General features: G+C 33.0%; 2 protein-coding genes across 4 annotated transcripts; both read right to left on the reverse strand.

Annotated features, from left to right (window-relative positions):
- On the reverse strand, positions 1-7469 carry APRL6 (APR-like 6). 3 transcript variants are annotated; one of them, XM_068624655.2, is made up of 5 exons: positions 7195-7469; positions 3479-4152; positions 3186-3373; positions 2976-3100; positions 1-899 (listed from the first exon to the last, which is right to left on the reverse strand). In XM_068624655.2, the coding sequence occupies exons 2-5, from the start codon at positions 3695-3697 to the stop codon at positions 460-462; spliced, it is 972 nt and encodes a 323-aa protein (XP_068480756.1). In that variant the 5' UTR covers positions 3698-4152; positions 7195-7469; the 3' UTR covers positions 1-459. The 3 variants fall into 3 exon arrangements, with proteins under 3 accessions (XP_068480756.1, XP_090150998.1, XP_090150999.1); XM_090294873.1 differs by lacking the exon at positions 7195-7469 and having other exon boundaries at positions 179-365; positions 467-899; positions 3479-3917; XM_090294872.1 differs by lacking the exon at positions 7195-7469 and having other exon boundaries at positions 3479-4180.
- Positions 7470-8038: 569 nt separating this feature from the next.
- LOC137820519 (uncharacterized) lies at positions 8039-18461 on the reverse strand. Its single transcript, XM_068624648.2, has 4 exons — positions 17418-18461; positions 10993-11143; positions 9229-10906; positions 8039-8427 (listed from the first exon to the last, which is right to left on the reverse strand). The coding sequence occupies exons 1-3, from the start codon at positions 18278-18280 to the stop codon at positions 9395-9397; spliced, it is 2526 nt and encodes an 841-aa protein (XP_068480749.2). The 5' UTR covers positions 18281-18461; the 3' UTR covers positions 8039-8427; positions 9229-9394.
- Between the last annotated feature and the right edge of the window lie 805 nt (positions 18462-19266).

Consider the following 19266-nt stretch of genomic DNA (forward strand, 5'->3'; position numbering starts at 1 on the left):
TGACATTTTAATCAGGTTATCACCAATCTTATTATTTTTGAACTACAAATAACACGCACCGGGTACATCAACAATGCATCAAAATAAGTATTATGCGGGATTTACAATCATTTCATTCCCAACAAAAATAAATTTATGAACTGACGATCAAAAGATTTGACCTTCAAGAAGAAAACCTACAAGTCAAAGAATTGCAGATTTCAGCTCAAGTTGCTACATTTAAACTATACACATTGAAGTCTCAATCTTCAAGAACGCTGAATGAAGTATTTCTTGATCATATGGCATATAAGGGTCGATTACATTATTCAGTAACATAATTGACCTCACTAAGCACAAGATCCAAGGGTGAGAAGAAGATCCTGAAACAAAAGTACATGGCATAACTTGCAGCCAAGTCTTTCATAGGGTATATTCAAATCTCCAATATTTCAAAGAAATCCGCTCAGTACAATCAACTCATTGGTGCATCCCGCGGCTGCTTTCCTCTCCTATTGAAACGGTGGCAAGGGACTTGGATGCCCATGCTCTAGCATTCAATGCTCCTTCCTGCAGATTACTTCTCTTGCACGGCTCTTTCAAGCAGTTAAATGACTGTATTAGCCTCTTCAAATAAATCAAAGGATGCTCCAGCAAGCTCCCTAATCTAATATTTTGGATGACCCTTCTCCAAGCAAATTGAATACATATAAGTAGCGTAGGAAAAAAATAGTATAGTAATCTCAAAACCACAAACGTAGTGGCCAGAGCCAAATACGTTTCCTGCCGCAGTAAATTTTCTGGAGATCTAGCCCATGAAAATGGACAACTTTCTGGCTCGGGGTTACCATGACTTTTATCAGTGGAAGAACGACCAATTTTCTCAAGTGATAATTGATCAAATGAATCAATCCTAATCCCTACAATGAAAGCCAAATATGAACTAAATACAAGAAAATAAGAAAAACAAATTGTGATGCTGCAAAACAAAACAAAAAAATAAGGAAAAAATATGTGCTGCAGCATAACAGGATTACAAAATTTTGTTTTTTTATCAAACAATTTATAAGATGTAAATTGTAATGTATTTATTGGGACAACTAAAATTATTTACTACAAAATGCTTCACCTGGATGTTAAAAAAGAACTTCGAAAATGCCAGGAATTTTCATTGGGGTTTTTAACCAAAAATAAAGAATCTAAATTTCCTACCCCTAAGACCAAAGTTTTATAATCCACAGCCTCTTCAACCCTCTCTTAGGTCACGTTAAGGATGGTTTTTAATTGAAAGTTTCAAAAAATTTAAAAACTACAATCAATCTCTAGTTTTTAGAATGTAGGCTTCAGATTAGGATGACTTTTAGTTTTAAAAGTTAGTTTGTTTTTCCTAAATTTTAGTTTAAATTTATGCTGGTGGTAGTGATGACAACAAGGGTGTTAGTGACTGTAAATGAGGTGACGACATGTCAGACATTGTTAATGTTAGTAGCAACAATAACAAATAATGATGATGACAGTGGTAGAGGAGGTGGTGGTGGTGCAGTTGTTGTGGTGACAACAATGGGAAGGATCGTATCAAAAGATAGCATGACTATGTTATCAAAAACTAAATTAACAAATCTTTTTTGTTTTATAAATGAATGTAGAAGTATTTCAAAATTGAACTGAAAACATTTCAAATCAATTTTGTTTCAAAAATTGCATTTAAAAACCAAAATTTACTAGCTAGACCATACAACATCTCTATTGCAGGGCTCATTTTATGAGGTCTTAATTTAACTTTTATGGGTTCCACTGTGCCGCTGACTTTTACTCCAATGCAAGGGGTCTTAGACCCACACTCTCATTAATGTTTTATTTGGTTCGTTAACAAAAAAAGAATTCCAAGACAGAAAAATAATTTTTATTCCTAAGACCCAGGGTTTTATTTAAGAACTTGAATCTTATTTTTATGTCATATCAGCATACTCCAATGGGGAGATCTTATAAGACCCAGATCTTAATCTTATGACCCAATGTATAACTCCTGCAAAGGAGATGCTCTAAAGAACTCAACAAAACATTTCGACACATTATCACAAAAAATACCATCTTCCTTGCTAAATACAAGTATATCAAACCTCAAGCACCACAACCACCACTTAATCATGCTTCTTCAATCTAAGAATCACTATGGTTGATTGAGAGCAGCATCATGATGCATTTTTTAGTGTTTATAATTTCTAACTTATTGTACTTTGAGCAAGAAAATCCAAGTTTGAACCAGGGTACACCATGGCCTACGGGCTTGAGCACATTTAAAACTCCTAATTTTGGAATACTCCATTCAGTATATAAGCAAGTGGGCTTTCATGCCCCTACACTCCCAAGCTGCAATGCAACAGTTTCCCTTCAAGTGAAATACACAGTAATCACTGGATTGTATTAAAGGACTAAATAAGGCATGGCCAAAGTCTGTCAACAATCAAATTTTACTGTGGTTTCTGGGAATGGCCACATAGGATTTAAAATTCCCTTGTATTTTAAGGTGCTTACGGATTCTTTTATGGCCTGTTGACCTTTTATGCCCCCACACCCTCAAGCCACAAAGGCTTCCCCCATTCATGTGAAACTTTTTTACAAATTCTTTTAATGCAGTACTGGAAAATAAGCCACAGCCAAAGAATGCCAATGATTAAATATTAAAATTTAATCTTAAAACCAAAGCCAAACAATCTAGATGATTCAACTAATTGAATACAACCTATCTTATTTTGTGTCAAATAAATGTGCAATTTTCCATGGGATCATGTTCGGAAATCAGATTTTATTGTAATCATGTTTATGCTTGGGTGTAGGTTTTGGAAGCTTTATATACTGATTAATCAGTATGATCAAATTTAATTAAAAGTCCATTGTGAATTGAATGATTTAACTAAAAGTTGCATGTACATTAGAAGACAGCACACAAATTCCAATGCATGGATAAGGAGTGATCAAAGAACAGTGTGCCTCACCCGTAACATCATTGTAGAAACCAATGAGAGAAGCAAGTGTCCGAGACCCATGATACCGAACCCGCATGGTAGAATTCAAAATGAACAGTGTAGGGAAACCGTGGACACCATATTTGGACAGTATGCTGCAAGAATCGCATAGTCACTCAATTGAAAGAATATCAAACAAAAGAAAAAAAAAAATTGAAACCAAAAACGCATTACACAAACCTCGGCCTAACCGAGGATTCTTCAATAGCAAAATGAGGAATGGAAGGGTGCAGTGCAGAGAGGACGGAGAACACCGGTCTAAACACACGCGAGAAAGGGCACCACGACGCATAGAAGAGTACAGCCACATACTCATGATTATTCTTGTGAACCATATTCAGCGCCTTCTGCAAAGAAACCTCATCTCCCTGTACATAAGCAATGCAAAGCTTCAATAATTAGAGAGAAAAACTGTAATTGGAAAAATAGAATAATACATTAGAAGAGAAGGAAAGGGAAAGAGGAAGAATTACCTCGGTTACGGCAACGGATCCAAGAGAATCGGGAAGAGGGCAGATGGAATCTGGAAACCCTAAGACGAAATCGAGAAGGGAGTGAACGGGACAGAGTGTGGTGGAGGTGGTGGGAGAAACCCTATGACGATGATGGTTATGGGGATGTGGTTGAGCTGTGGAAGTGAGGGTCCCACAGAGCAACATGGCGAAGACGATCTCCGATCCCCAAACCCTCATCCTTATCCCTTTCCCTTTCCCCGTTTCCCTTGCAGGGAGTGAGCAGAACAGAGAAGAGCAGAGCAGAACAGAACAGAACAGAGCAGAAGAACCAAATCCAAATGGAAACCCTAATTCTGAAGCATGGATTTGAGATGAGCGAGGGGAAGGGAGAGATGGGTGACGTGCCTCAACCTTAGTGGACACTTTTTTCTTTATTTTAATTTTGTTATTTTGTTTTAATTAGGGAGAGAGATGAGAGTGATCGGTGATGGTGGTGGCAATGGAAATGGCATTACCATTAACCTTTTCACACACTCAAAGCTGAATCAGAATCAGAATCAGTTGATACAACCCTAACTCTTCTTCTTCCCTTCATCGCCTTTCCCTTCCACGCTACAACCACTTCCCTTTCTTTCATTCATATTTCTACTTTAACTCTTCTTCAATTTTTCCACTTCATCCCTTCACTATAACTACAATGCATTTTACAATATCAAATCCATTCTTAACTATTTTAAATCATATATATTTAACAAATTTCAAAAATTAACTATCATTGTTAATTTTATGATCAACCCTTATAATAAAATGCATCATAATTTTAAACAAGTCAATTTTACCTTTTTTCTTAATAATCTCAATTATGCAGGATTTAGTTTTATCTTCTTAGATTAATAGTTATCTTTCCACACAGAAAATTTTATTCGATATATAAATATGAAGCACGTGGTGGGTTCAAAACACGATAACATTTTTTTGGTTACGATTCACAGACATCTATTAAAATTGAACAAACTACCAATTAATATTTAAAAATAATAATATATAAAATTTAAATATAATTTTTATTTATTAATTTTCTTAACATGCTAACATTTATTTATTATTACATGTATATTTATTTAGATAACAATGATAATGGTTTACTTATAAAGCGTTCTCTTTCTTGATTTTTGTGGTTTTCATTTTATCTATTGATAATAATATTTAATAGTTGATATTTTTTATTCTCGTATAAAAACAATATAAATAATTAATTAAATAACTAGACAACTAATATCTCACCATTCATTCTTTAAAATTTAATGGTTAAAATGAGTTACTCATTAGAAACATTAGATTTTAAGAAAAATAATGGTTAAAATCACTTATTCAGTAATTTAGTATATTCATATATTTAGTACATTCAATTACTAATCAATAGGACATTAAGTACATAACTTATCAGATACATTCAATTTAGTAATAAGATAATACTGAAGTTATGTTTTATCAACAATAAGAAAGATAATATCAAATCCTTAAAGTACCTTTAAACCTTTAAGGTAATTTAAGTATATTAACGATGTATTAACAAATATCACTCCCTAGGAATAAATACGATTTAATATATTATAAATGTTATACTTGCCCATGCTCACATAGAACATTTAACTAGAGTGAATAGAGAAATTAAATTAGACTTCGGTTATAAAATATATCATTCGAACATACTAAGTCAACGAGTGACTCAAAAAATGATTTTATAAAACTAATTAAAATTAAAAAAAATATTTAAAATACATATAATATATATAGAAAAAGGTATTTCAAAATAAAAGTATATTAAAATAAATTAATTTACAAAATAACAAAATTTAAAACGAGTTATTTTATTTATTTATGATTTTAATATTTTTTTACTATAAAAATCATAATTATCAATAAAGTATTAACAATAATTAATTATACTAAAAACATAATCAATATAATATAATTTGATTATATTTATGAATTATAATTTTACTCATAATTTTATTTAACTTCTTGATTTTTATGGATGAATTTCTATGGAATGAGAAAATCTCAAGCAAAACTAGTAGTATAATTTTTACTTAAAAAATTAGAAAAAAAATAGTATAATAGTAAGGAAAAATGTTTTTTTACAAACAAATCTTACATTGATTAGATATCACGACATTTAATAAGTGGATACAAACCTATCATTTTGTAAGGTTAAAGTTAACTTCTTAATATGATATCAAAATCATTTAGAATCTATCAGAACGACTTTGTTGAACTTATCAAGTTACCCACTATCGAATCTCTATCGAATCATCCATAATATAGTCTATATAAGTGAGTGTAAACATCACATTATAAGTCGATTTTATAAGATTGAATTAGATTTAAAGTTTATTTCTTAATAACATTTGAATAAGTGAATTTTTTTAAAAAGTGAATTTATGAGATATTTTAGACAATTGGATAGGGAGCCAAAATCTATGATCAAAAGTCAACTATATAAAATGAGATAAGCATAACAAATTAAACTCATCCAACACTTCACCGTCTATTGAACTATGACTTTAGAAGAAGAAAAATAGTATGAAACCATTTTTACAACCTTACGGGACAATGTAACAAAATTTGAGCTTAAGGCTTTCTCCAATTTCTCGAAGCCCATAAATGAATGAAATCTTGGACAAATATTTATGTTATCCCTGCTTTGCCTATTAGCCACTAAGCTACAAGTAAAGGGATTCCTATAAGCTACAATACCTAAACTTTCCTTCTTTTACACTCTCTTTACATCCCTTCTATCATTATCCACCGATTTACATTGGAGTTTGTAAGGTCTTAAAAAATTGATGATATCTTGGGGAGTCTAGGAGAGTGGTTGTTGTTGCGCCAGGAAAACAACATGGATGAATGGACCCTACTTGACGTGGATAGAAAATGGAGTTTCGATTATTATTACGTCATGGATTCAGAAGTTTTGGAGAATGGAGGCATATTGTTAGTGTCTTACATTTTGGAGATTAAAGGTGTAGAAGAATCTCGTGCAACATAGGTGCTGAACGATCTTCACAGGGGGGGAATCCATGGGATTGCATAGGGAAAGTTGGTTCTGCTTGCCACCACGACTATGGCGACTCATAAAGTGGTATGGGACCGGAAAAGGTGGTAGGGGACCGGAAAGGGTGGTATGGGAATTACTTGTGACACCGACTGTTGTGGTGGCCACTCTATTGATGCTGATGGCGGCAGCGGTGACTGTCGGGGTGGCGGTGATAGTTGTGGTTGTTGTCGAGGACAATATAAATGTTTGTTGGGATGACACTGGGGAGCGTTTAGTGTGGCTTGTGACCATAAGTAATGGTTGTAGTAGACATCCATCGGGAGTGAAGTAGGCCATACGAAATGGTGATTCTACGAGTATTATCATCTAGGTTTAGAAAATTAAAATAGAAAACTACAGGTATTCTCTTCCTTTAGAATGTATTTACTAAACCTCCTTATTCTAGGCCTTAAGCTAGTAAGAGATTATTATTCCACTTAGAGTTGTTCTAAGAGGTTCAGAAGAAATCTGAGAAAGTTCATTGAGTGAAGGAAGCCACTAAAAATCTAAACTATCTGTTAAGAGATTTCTCTCTAACAAACTAAACTAAAAGTGGAAATAATCCATTTTAAAAGGGAGCGAATGGCTTGAGAAAAAGCAATCTCAATTTCATTTTAAGAGAAGTATGTCTAACCTCTGGAAAATGTTGCGTCTGTGCCACGTATATGCAGCAGCAACACCTAGAAAATCACCATCCATAAAAAAAACTGCTTGAAAATCTTCCATCCCTCTCACTGAAGGATACTCGTTAGTCTCACATGGTCATAGAGAAATGAATTGAAATCTTCCACTATACTCCAAGCCCCCAATCTAATGAACACGTCAATTCTTGCCCAAGGTTTTGGCGTGAGTGCATTCTATGATTGACATAACTACTGTAAACCCTACACAATGATGTATTCCAAACGCACCTTGTTACAAATTGACCAGATCTCTCCATTGAATGAAAAGCGTGAAAAAAACTGAATCCCAAAACGGACATTCACGACGTTTATTCTGTGCTTGGCACGTGTATGATGTTGAAGAACTTGATCATGGATACGTAATCAAATCTATAAACTGTCAAGGACCGCACATTGACATTGACAAGATTGTGCCCAAAAGCTGTGGCAAGCAGCTTTAGAGTTTCTCGGTCTAATTCCAATTATGCAAGAAAACCAATCCAAATTTTCCCATTTATTTCGGGTCTCGTTTACAATGATTAGTAATTAATGATGCTACCAATTATTCAGGTCGAGCGTTATTAAGCATCCATCAATAATGTTATGTATATCTAACGGATATAAACTCACCTGCCCATGGACCATGCAACCAAAATATAGTTTAGCAAGCCTCATTTTATAATTGATGCTTGAAACAAGGACACCCGGCCGATCATGTAAAAAATCAAGGGAAAAGTCCTCCTTATAATAGCAGGGATGTACTAACCAGGGTGCAATAGCACGGAAAATCTAGAAAAAAACACGTGAGACAGCACGAGAAAGAAAAAATAAACTAGGAAGTATCTGTTGGACATAACAGGAGCAATAATGGTTATGCAAAGAGCGATCCACGTATGAAAGACGAAAATCACCACATAATTTTGGTATTTCTCTTTCAAAAAATTAAGGAGAAAACTAGTTCCCTCATTTGAAGGACCTACCTAAAATTCGATTTCAGTATACCAGTCTACCAGATGTTAAAAAAATGTTGAGCTAAAATCGACCTAAAGTAAATTTGTTCCTTGCAAAATAAAAATGGTTTCTGAGCTCTGGCAAGAAGCAAGCAAAGCATCACACCAGAGCTGCAAAATAACCTCTGGATTGGAGAACCCACGGCACGACCAGCTGAATCTATCCACAAAATAATGCTGTCTTCAAGCAATTATCTGTTTTGTTCCAAAAAAAAAGCAAAATCAGAATCTTAGAAAGTCATCAGCTGAAAAGGTAAAAGCATGCCAGAGAACAAGAAAAATATACAGTACAGACAACAGATAAGTCACTTTACGTTTCTTAAACAAATCTCTTAAAATTGAGCTAATATATACCAATATAAAGTACGAATTTTGCAGAGCCGTTTTCAATGCTAGATCTTTTAACATGTTACTCCCATTGACATTGAAACAAGGTGGTGGTAAAATCCAGTCTTTGCTTAACTTTTTTCACTATTCTATTCTCACAATGAAAAAGATGCAAGAAACTGATCAAAGTTACAAAATTACACATAAACCTAAAAGCAACAAAAAGTACCATCATTAATACAAGTATAATTATAGTTATTTATGATTGATATTCATTCTTGTAATTGGCTAGAGCATGGCATTTCAATGTTCTTAATGCAGAGGGCCCTAAACCTCAAAACCATTGATTAGTGGTTTAACCTGCTTCATCATTACGCATTTTCTCTATACCCAATGACATCATCGGTGACATAAGGAAAAAGATGTTTTGGCAGTACCTCAGAGCACAAGGGTACTCAGAAAACAAACTTAAACAATAGTTTCTCTTTAAATATAGAAAATCCATCCACGTCTTAAGTATTTATTCCTAATAATTCTGAATTAGGATTAAAATTAAACATCTTCCATTGTCTAATTTCATCATGAATTCCAAAATCACTTTGACTAGAGAGGCACAAATGGAGAAATAACTTCAGCAGAGAATAATTATGATGTAAATATAATCATTACCTGTTCTAGCTTATCATCTTCAATGGGAAATCGAAAATATATACACTAGCAGAGTCTTGTGGTTACCAGCACACTCAGCAAATCTATCATACAAGTTTTATTAAAGAAAATGTTTCCTGCACTGCATGCATGTGTCACCACATCTGCATCTGAATCTATCTAACTGCTAAAGAAATTTGGGAAGACCCATAGTGTCAGTTTGGAATATTTCAACTTCATTCTGAGCCTTTTCTGATAAGCAAGACTTATTTGATTTATTAACACCATCATCACTTCTCTTCTCAAAGTTTAATATACTTCCACCAAGAGGAACAGATACACATCCTTGTGAGTTTCCCTGCTTAATGCTTGCAGTAGTATATGCATCTACAGCAATATTGCTGCAAGAAACAATGCCCAACTGAGGCTCCATGTATCCAGCATCAACAGCTTTTAGTGCATCAAAGGTTCCATCACAGATATCATTCACATTATCATGAAAAGCAGAAGGGTGCTGATTAGCAGTTAGAGCAAATAAGTTACTTTGAGAACTTCTGTGCAACAGATTGTCCATCATGCTATTTTGGTCATTCAAGGAACTCCTTTCCTGTAAACATCTCGTCACAGCATCCTCATTAGAAAGAATATGATTAGTCGCACTAACATCCTTAGTTAACTTAAGATCAGAAGCAAAATCAAATCCACCAAACTCAGATGCATCTTGTGGGCAAGAGCTAAAAGAAACATTACTAATGTAACCAGTGTGAACACATGTTCTTTCATCAATAGATGAGCTAAATAGATCACTGTCAAAAATATTTTCCTCAGCAGAGTCCTTCAACTCAGAAGTCTGTGTCCTGTCAATATTACTTAGAGATGTATGTTTAAGTTCACAATGAGATGAGACAAGTGAGCAACCCTCAGAACTACTCTGCAGTTCAACATCAGTAAAAACGTCTTTAAATTCAGCCTGGTCTGTGCTACACAAATTTAGTTGTTTGTCATCATTAATGGCCTTTTCATCTCTAATCTCCATATCCTCCTGTGAACTGGCAAGATGTCTATCCCCTAAATTTTTACCAGCAAATATTTTCCCCTCAGCATTTGGAGCCAGTATGCTGCTATCAAAACTTATTTTATGAGTGTTCTCTTCTACTGATTTCACAGAAAGCCCAAGCCCATTGTTGTCAACTCCACAGGGAACAGTTTCAGGGCATCCAGTATTTCTATCCTGACTAGGAAAATTACTAATGGCCCCTTTTATGCATGTGGCAGCATTTATATCCTCTGAAATTTGACCATTGTCACTATTATTATTGGAGAAAGGAGTTGAGAAAACTAAAGGAATATAAAGATTGCATGCAGCATCAGTAGACTCAATAGCACCAACCAACTTCTCACTACCTACATTACAAACTCTATCATTCACGCGAGAACATCCCTGAACTGAATTTCCATCATTCTTATCAGCCTCCAACAGTTTTTTATCTTCCGACTGATGGTCAAAGCCTCTAAAGTCTTCACTAGCATCTCCTAATTTACAACCCAAAGCCAGATCACTATTGATATTTTCACTCCCAAATGATGATGATATTGGGGGCTGCTTCTCATGACCAGAGTGAATAGATGCACCAGCTAAAGTCAAATAATGTGCATTGGCATCAGTCTTCGCATCTCCAGTAGGGACATGACCAACACTCTGTGCATGTTAAAAAAAATTAGGCAGTTCTTTTCATTATTGGAATTGAAAAAGTAAACAAATGAAACGTTAATATATTAGCTTACATTTTCAGATGCCATGTTCATACTACTGGACAATTGCTGAGCACCATCATCAGTATAACTAGATTTTAAATGGCCCTTATCTTGAACACCAGAAACAGAAAGCAAGTATGCAGAAGCTTCTTTGCAAGACTCAAACTGATGCCCACCAGGACTGAATGGAATCAAATTAGAGAACGTGAGAATCAAGTGTAAATAACAGTAATGTCTACAAGAAAGTAACAGTTCAATATATGTAAAAATTTGAACCAATAGAATTTAGGTTACATCTGCTACACAGTAAATATCCTCATCCTTAAAAAGTCAAACAATATGTAGCAAAGTCAAACACTAGACACGACACAAATTTATATATTACATCATTATGAATTATGTGACAGAAGATCATCATTAAAAGATACTTAAGTTAAAATTCATTTAAAGAAAAAACAATTTTGACAAATTTCACATTATATGAAAATAAGATAAGAGATTAAATAAAAACATTACCAATAATACATATATAATTAAATATTCCGAATTATATATAGAGTTTGTTCTTTATTTCTATGATCATAATAGAAACTTATACAATAAGTTATGAGTTTTTAAAAAATCATTGTATTTGTTCTTTTTTTACAATGATTAGAAACCCAAAAAAATGTTTTTTGAATTGGACACTTCACCAATATGTATTGTACGAGTGTCGTATGCGTATCAATGTCCAATACCTGTCGGACAAATGACATACCATTTAAGAGGCATGTCCAAGCTTCATAAGCAACATCCTCCTTAAGGGTTAATTTTACCATTTTAATCTCAAACTTCAAATTCCCAAATGTTTTCATCTCTACGTCCTTTATTCAATATAATTTTTTAACAAAAAAAAGTGCAGCTTTTTTAGGTGAAATGGTGTCATATCTATCATAAGAGCTTTTTATGTTAAAAGAATTTCAGTAGATGGAATTGATAGGGATTTAATGTTTGAGTGCTCGTGCGTGGGATTATATATTATCGATGATCCGAAAACGGTTCAATAGCAAATGACATGATAAGTCCAACAAAACTCTTGCTAAGATTGGCTCTAAATAGCTCTGATACCATATTAAGAAGTAGACTTTAAGTCTAACTCAACCTTATAAAACCGGCTTATAAAATGAGATTTGCACCCACTTATATATTATGAAATGTCATTATCTCTAGTCAATGTGGGATCTCCAGCAGATGTATTAAAAACAAAATAAAAATAATAGTATTCTAAATATTACTAAGAAAGTAGGAGAAAACAAGTAGTTTAAGAGAAATTGCAGTAATTGCAGGAATAGAAAACTGAAATGCCACAACACTGTCCATAAAATTCAGAGATCATAAAAAGGCTAAGATAAAAAGTAGAAAATATTCACATAACTTGAATACATAAAAATTCAGTACTAAAGATTTTATGATTCATTACTCTGATGACAAATAGTGCAAAAAACACAACACATACAAACTTCACATTAACCATGGATGATTTAAGAAGGTATTCTGAAAAATTCATGGATGCCAAAATAAAAGCCCACTGACTCAAAAATGGCTAATAAGTATTTTTTTATTAAAAGCAAAAGAAAATACCATCGAAGCCCAAAGGCACACACAAAGGTCCCAGACATCTCTCCCTCGGACGGAGCAAAGACAGGATCCTTTTTCGAATAACTCAACCCACTCATCTCCCCTCAGCCAAAAATATATGGCAGACACAAGTTTTTTCCAAACCCATATCTATATTTTACTGCAATTAGTGCTATAACATTCATTTTTCAAAAAAATATCAATTAAGAATATAGATTGCAAAATAAATTAGAAGCCTTCGGGATTCAAATATGTGTCTCCTATTTTAAACATTTTCTAATTTTTATTTATTATTTGAACTTAAAAACCATGGAGAACTCCAAAAATAAAAGAAAAAAATACAAGGGATAAATTAGGATGCAACCAAATCAATAATAACATTTTTCAGCAAACAAAGAATATCTTCAGTTTTTCTTTCACAATAGAAGACTAGATAATACTCGCTCAAATACATTAAACAGATATTGAAGACAAAACATACTTCCAAAGGAGGCCAGATATTAACGGAGAATAAAAGGAAAACAAGTATATTGATACACAAAAAGGTCTTGACCCTAGAACACATTTAAAAAGTACAAGCCACCCCTTTCCAAACCCCAAGAAAATATGCCAGTGCATGGTTATATATTAAACCCAATCTACGGTTAAATTAACATCTTAATCAAACTCAATACATCATTAATCTCTCCCCTTCCCTTTCACATACAGTAACCAACTTCACCAATTCCATTCCATGTTTGGTATTTAAGATGAATTCTATTAAAAACTTGACAAATACTGAGGTTATTTTTCAATTGATTTGAAAAAGGTTAATCTAGTCCATTTTTTCTACATAATTTTTAGAATTTAATTTAACATCTTCAAACCATAATAATCAATAGCATGCATTAGTGCCACTAGCACACACTACAAGAAAATTATTAAATAATAACTAAATTTAGAGACAAAAAATAATTAGTTACTATATTGATTAAATTAGATACTAAAAAATTATTGATATCTAATGTAATTTCTATTATTAATAAAATATTATAAAATGGTTTCTAAATTGATATCTAAATTAGCTATCAAAGTTTTAGTTATTAATATTTTAGATTTTAAATTAGTCTCTGGAAGACTAATAAAGCTAAAACCTTGGTAGCTAATAGTTAAATACCAATTTAGAAACTACTTTATAAATTTTTATTAATAATAGAAACTATTTTTTACTTTATAAATTGGTCTATAATTTAGTCAATATAGTGATTAATTATTTTGGTTTCTAAAATTAATTTCTATTTAATGATTTTCTTGTATTGACACCGGTCCAGAGCGAAGTGGCACTCCCTCTACAGGGAAGGCTGCATCGCACATTGGTGTTGCTACCGTCACATCCAAAATCGCAAAGGATACTGCTGTTTTGCAATGTGTGGCACGACTAATGTTTAACCTAAAGGGAACAATTACAGCAACAAAAGTAGTGTTGTTTTTACTCAGGATTTCATTAACAGTGTAGGTTTATCTATTAAACTATAACCCACAATTGTTTACCCTATCATTTTTTCACTTTCCTTTCCCGAACCACTTCCTCCCATGTTCAGCCTCTCAGCTTCAAGTGACATTTTAGACTACTGTGCTTGAAACTCTTTCTAATAGTATAATGGACTGGTGGCAATGAGATGATTAAATTGCATGCATTCATAAACTCAATATTCCATTTTTTTTTTTGGTTTTTGGTTAGAATTTAATTTAACATCTTGAAACTCTTTCTAATAGTTGAGTGGACTGGGGACAAGGAAATGAGTACCTTGCATTCTGTCATAAACGCGAACAATGACCAAAGAGATAGGCCAATGGGATTTAAATTAATGTATCCTTTTGGAAACCACCTATTCCTCTCATAAATTAGACTCGTGTCTTCATGCTTCTATATTTCTAACCCAGAAAATGTAAAAAAAAATATCTTATTTCCATTTTTCCAGCTTTCAACATAACAAGCGCAAAGAAATGTCATGCTTTAAAAAATCGAAGTATCAGAATTGTATGATTTGTGATAAGATTCTTGCAATTCCATTGAGATAGAGCAATTCAGATAAAATCCACAGTAGTTTTTGGAGCTGAAAAACATTGAATTGTCTGAATCACAAAATTGCACTTTATAACATCCATATCGATTGTCTAGTGACTTTCTTTTTTGCACGGCCAGTGCTGATGTTTTAAATCCCAGATAGAAAAGTGTAGTAGCCAGCTCCAAAAATCTTATACAAAAATAGTCAAAAGCTACAATTTTGAATTTTTTTTATAGTATACTAGAAAAAACAAATGTGAGGCAGCACATGTGTATTCACATTTTTATTAGATTAAAATATAAACAATTTTACAATTTTATTATTTTTATGAATAATTAATTAAATAAATAATACAATTTAAAAAATATATGTATATATATAATTTTGTGGAAATAGTATTATAAAATTATATAGCTGTTATTCTTAAAAACAGAAGTTATCTAGTTATTTTGAAATAAAGAAAAGTTAATCGATTATTTATGTTATAAAATAAATAAATTATATTTTATTAAAAAGTAAAATTGTCCAATTAAAAGAAGACACCAAAGGAAATTACCAAATGGTATATCCTTTTTATATAATGGTGTAGATACAATGTATGTAAATTCTAAAATATGATAAGAATTACTCAAAATTAATAAACAAAACATGAAAGTAAATACCAGTCAAATACAAGTTTACTAGATAGAAATTATTATCATCTTCTTTACCATTTAAACTCCAAAAATAGCCCTTCATAAAGCCCTAACTTCTCTGTTCAGAGGGATTTTTTTGGAATCAACACACAACATCCCTGTAGCACCCACCATTCAGCCTATTATTTGGTCTGCTAGCTCTACTAAAACAGCCCCTTATAGTGGTAAAGGGTCTCCCTGCACTGCTATAGTGCGTTATTTAAAACATTGGGTTATACAAATGGCTTTGTGCATTCCCGTTTTGATTTTTGTCACTACTGATATGACTTGAATCATGGTCTATATATTTTTTGGTGATAAATAAGGATTTATGTTGAAGTTTAGGTTTCACTCTATTAACTATAGTGTTAATTCTCTTTCTTTTTGGTCCAACGGTAGGATCAAATGGGGAGAGGTAGAGAAAGGATAAAGTAGTCGAAAAGGGTGGAGCAAATTGTGAGGAATCGAACCTGTGCAATTACAATTAATGTGTGTAGCTTAGCCAACTGAGTTGCACAAGTGGAACGATCTATTTGACTTTAAAATGTCAAAATCGATGCTTTCTAATGCTTTTATGCTAAAATACTTTTTGACAGTATTTTCATTATTGCTAGTGAATCTTCCTGTTATTCCTGATTTGGAAACAATTTAGGAAATAGGTCTTCAGATTCACTAGTCAAATCCTAGTCTGAGAACATGTATAATTGGATTATAGATTTAAAAGATTAATTTGGATAAAAAAATCTTATAAACTTGATAAGACTATATGACATAAGATTTTTTTTATAAGACTTTTACAATCAAAACTTTTTAGTTAGAATTTCAATGTTTTTATATAGAAAGAATTTATAAGATTTATGGATTTACAAGACTTGAAAGGACTCCATGATATTTTCATCAAACCTTAAGTCGATGAAAAAGATACCAGAGCAATAAAAGTTTTGGATAAGAAAATATGTTTCCAATCTTTCGGTAGCTGATTCTAGTTCTTTTTTCTTTATCTATCATGCTAATCAAGTGTCTGCAAATATTAGTAAATTACTTTTAAACAGAACTTTTGTATTCAAATTTTTAATTTCTTCATAACAATGAATTGAAAAGGCGTGGACAAGGTGCACAAAATGAGGCATGATGAGAAAGGGGTAAAAAGCATTAAAAATGGTGATCCACATCAATGTAATTGCGTTTGAAAACGGTGTAATAAGACTTTTCAACAGTAGAATAGGTCCACAATACATATAGAATTGAAGATTGTTTTTATGTGTTTTACCCAACACAAAATAAAACCCAAGTAGCCAAAGTCTTAAACGTTTTTAAAAATTTTCTTTTTAGTGATGATCACAATGAATTCGTATTCACTAGAGGCAAAAAAAAGTTAGAGATCTATTTACCTGGTTGCAGAAAAGGCATGTAGGATGGGGGGGGAATGACCAAATAATGTATAAATTTCAACCAAAATGAAAGGAACTATTGGTAATGGGAGAATAAAAAAAAGTTGAGTGTGGTATTTATACATTCTACTGAAAAGTATAATTCAATCTAAAAATTAATCCATCCAAATTGGAATTTTTTTCAATACTAGACCTTTTATGTGTAATAAAAAATCTCAATTGAATACCACTAAATTTTGACAATCTCTTCTAATGGTACTAAATAAATGCCACAAGACTTTTTTAAAAATAATCTTTCAAAATCGCAATCCATTATTCTCTCTTACACATTTAATTGCAAACCTAGCTGAATGCTAAAGGTCTATCAGAAGTTGGGGGACAGGATGTAAATATTCAGGTAGGAAACACCTGAGATCTGATGCAGGTCAATAGTCACAGTTGATAAAATTAAAGATATGTACATAACCCCAATCCTTCAACCCACTTCCTTGAAACACAGAGTACATAGTGGCCCATCATCCTCATTTATCCGCAACTTTCAACAATGTCTCAATATACCACCGCAGTTACTATTTAAAACCTAGTTCAGAAGCATTATAGAACCCTCCCCAGTTTTCAAGCAAGCACAATCACAAGTAGGCATAGTTCTAAGTTTCAAGACATTGAATTGAAGAACCAATCAAATCACATGTAATTAGGAGTGTATGAAAAGGAATAGAAAAAACCTTACGTAACGGCGACAAACAACAGAGGCACGACCTGCCCTCCTCAAAAGGGTAATAACTATCTTCCATCCGGCAGGCAACACGGTGCCAAGATCACTGGCCTGGACAATCCGCCTCTTCTTCCTCTGACTCGCCCACTCTCCATTCAGAGTTTCCAAAAATTCCAATAACTGTGGCTCCGTCTCCAACCCTGCGGTCCTTCTCTTCAACTCCTCCCCAAACGGATCATTATCCAAACCGTCCGCATCCACGCCAAATCCCCTCTCGATGACCGTGGCTACTGCGCTGCGCCCTTCGTTAACCTTCTTAGTCTCCTCTTCGAAAACCGATACCAAATTCTCGTTCTTCCTCGGTCGCCCGCGCTTCCTCTTCCTATTAGAAGCATCAATAACGTCAATCGGGACGGTTTGAAACGTCACCGTCACGGGAGGAGGTTGTTTGAACTCGACATGGACCGGAAACAGTTGGTGGTTCGCCGCATCACCGCAGTCGGGGCGCAGCGCGTTACGGAGAGGCTCCACGCCAAAGAGTTGCTGCAGCAGAGAGATAATTTGAGAGTTTTCTTGGTCCACAGGCTCCGGAATGTGGAAAGAAGAGGAGGCGGGAACCGCAAAATTTTGTTTCCGCTTGTTGAGGCGGAGTTTGGAGTAGGTCTGTTTGCGGCTGCCCGCTGATTCGTTGAAATTGGAACGGTCGATTTTGGGAACGACGGAATCATTGTCGTTGGCACGGCGGTGGCGGTGAGTGGCGCCGGAGAGGGAGAGAGTGTAGAGTTCTGGCTGAGACAGGAGACGGAGGTCAACTAGCGGAAGAGAGTCAATGTGATCGGAGGAGGGTTCCACTTCCGCTTCCGGCGTCGGCATGGGGACGTGTTAGGTAGGGGCACCGTGATTGCAAATGAAATCTGATTTCAAAGAAATTGGTGTAAATCTTGCAGGTCTCTCCCTATTTTTCCAATTTTCAACTGTCTCAATAGATTTTCACTATTCCTTATGTAAGGGTTTATTTTGGGATAATTACAATTACAATGGTTCAAGATTAAGTATTAAAACCCTGATTTCTCCCCAAACAACTTATATCCACTGAATGTTCTAGAGGAGGAAATTGAAAGTGTTGGGCCCAAGATAGCTCCAAACAATAAAGAGTTTTTTGCTTCTTTTTTTATAAAAGTCTGGAATTCATTTTTCAGTCACCCTATACCTAATTAAAAGTTAATTATAATTAAATTTATATTAAAGATGAATTAGGATTATCTTTAAATTACCTCAATTAGATCAAGTATCTTTTGTTCAAAAAAAAATATTTTTTGTTTATTTATATATTAATAATAAAATATTTCTTTTAATAGATAAAATCATAACTACCAAAATAAAATAATAATTCACTTCTTATTGTTATTTTTTTGTATTCTTTATCCGTGAATGTGATTCTATATTCAATTTTTGTTACAATAATATATAGTAAAAAATTATTATTATAATAATTATTAAAAAGAAAATTGATAATTAAAATAATAAAAAAGTTTATATAAGAAAAGTATATTTTTATTAATTTTTATAAAATTATATAGTTACAATAAAAGTAACTGTACTCTTTTTATTATATTGACTACTAATTATGATGAATAGTCTTTTTATAAATCATTAAAAATCAGTTATATTTATAAGAGAAAAATATATACAGAAAAAAAAATATTTATAAAATAAATTTTTTTTTATAAATAACTAATAAAAACATATGCACATATGTGTATGCCTATTTATTTTTTAATGATAATTTATAAAATAAATATTATAATAAATATTCAAAAAATAAAAAGAATATTACTAAAATTTGTATTAAAAGTTGT

This window comes from Phaseolus vulgaris, chromosome 9, assembly GCF_051622355.1.
Source record: "Phaseolus vulgaris cultivar YP4 chromosome 9, ASM5162235v1, whole genome shotgun sequence".
Classification (NCBI taxonomy): Eukaryota; Viridiplantae; Streptophyta; class Magnoliopsida; order Fabales; family Fabaceae; genus Phaseolus; species Phaseolus vulgaris.

What these genes read in the sequence shown, in the direction of transcription:
- LOC137820519 (XM_068624648.2), bottom strand. Translation starts at nt 18,280, where the DNA reads ATGCCGACGCCGGAAGCGGAAGTGGAACCCTCCTCCGATCACATTGAC. An exon ending in GTTTGTCGCCGTTACGTAAG is followed by an intron (nt 11,144 to 17,417) that starts GTTTTTTCTATT and finishes GATTCCATTCAG; the next exon opens with TCCTGGTGGGCATCAGTTTG. An exon ending in TGAACATGGCATCTGAAAAT is followed by an intron (nt 10,907 to 10,992) that starts GTAAGCTAATAT and finishes TAACATGCACAG; the next exon opens with AGTGTTGGTCATGTCCCTAC.
- APRL6 (XM_090294873.1), bottom strand. Translation starts at nt 3,697, where the DNA reads ATGAGGGTTTGGGGATCGGAGATCGTCTTCGCCATGTTGCTCTGTGGG. An exon ending in GATCCGTTGCCGTAACCGAG is followed by an intron (nt 3,374 to 3,478) that starts GTAATTCTTCCT and finishes GCTTATGTACAG; the next exon opens with GGAGATGAGGTTTCTTTGCA. An exon ending in GAAAGCAGCCGCGGGATGCA is followed by an intron (nt 366 to 466) that starts CCAATGAGTTGA and finishes GTACTTTTGTTT; the next exon opens with CAGGATCTTCTTCTCACCCT.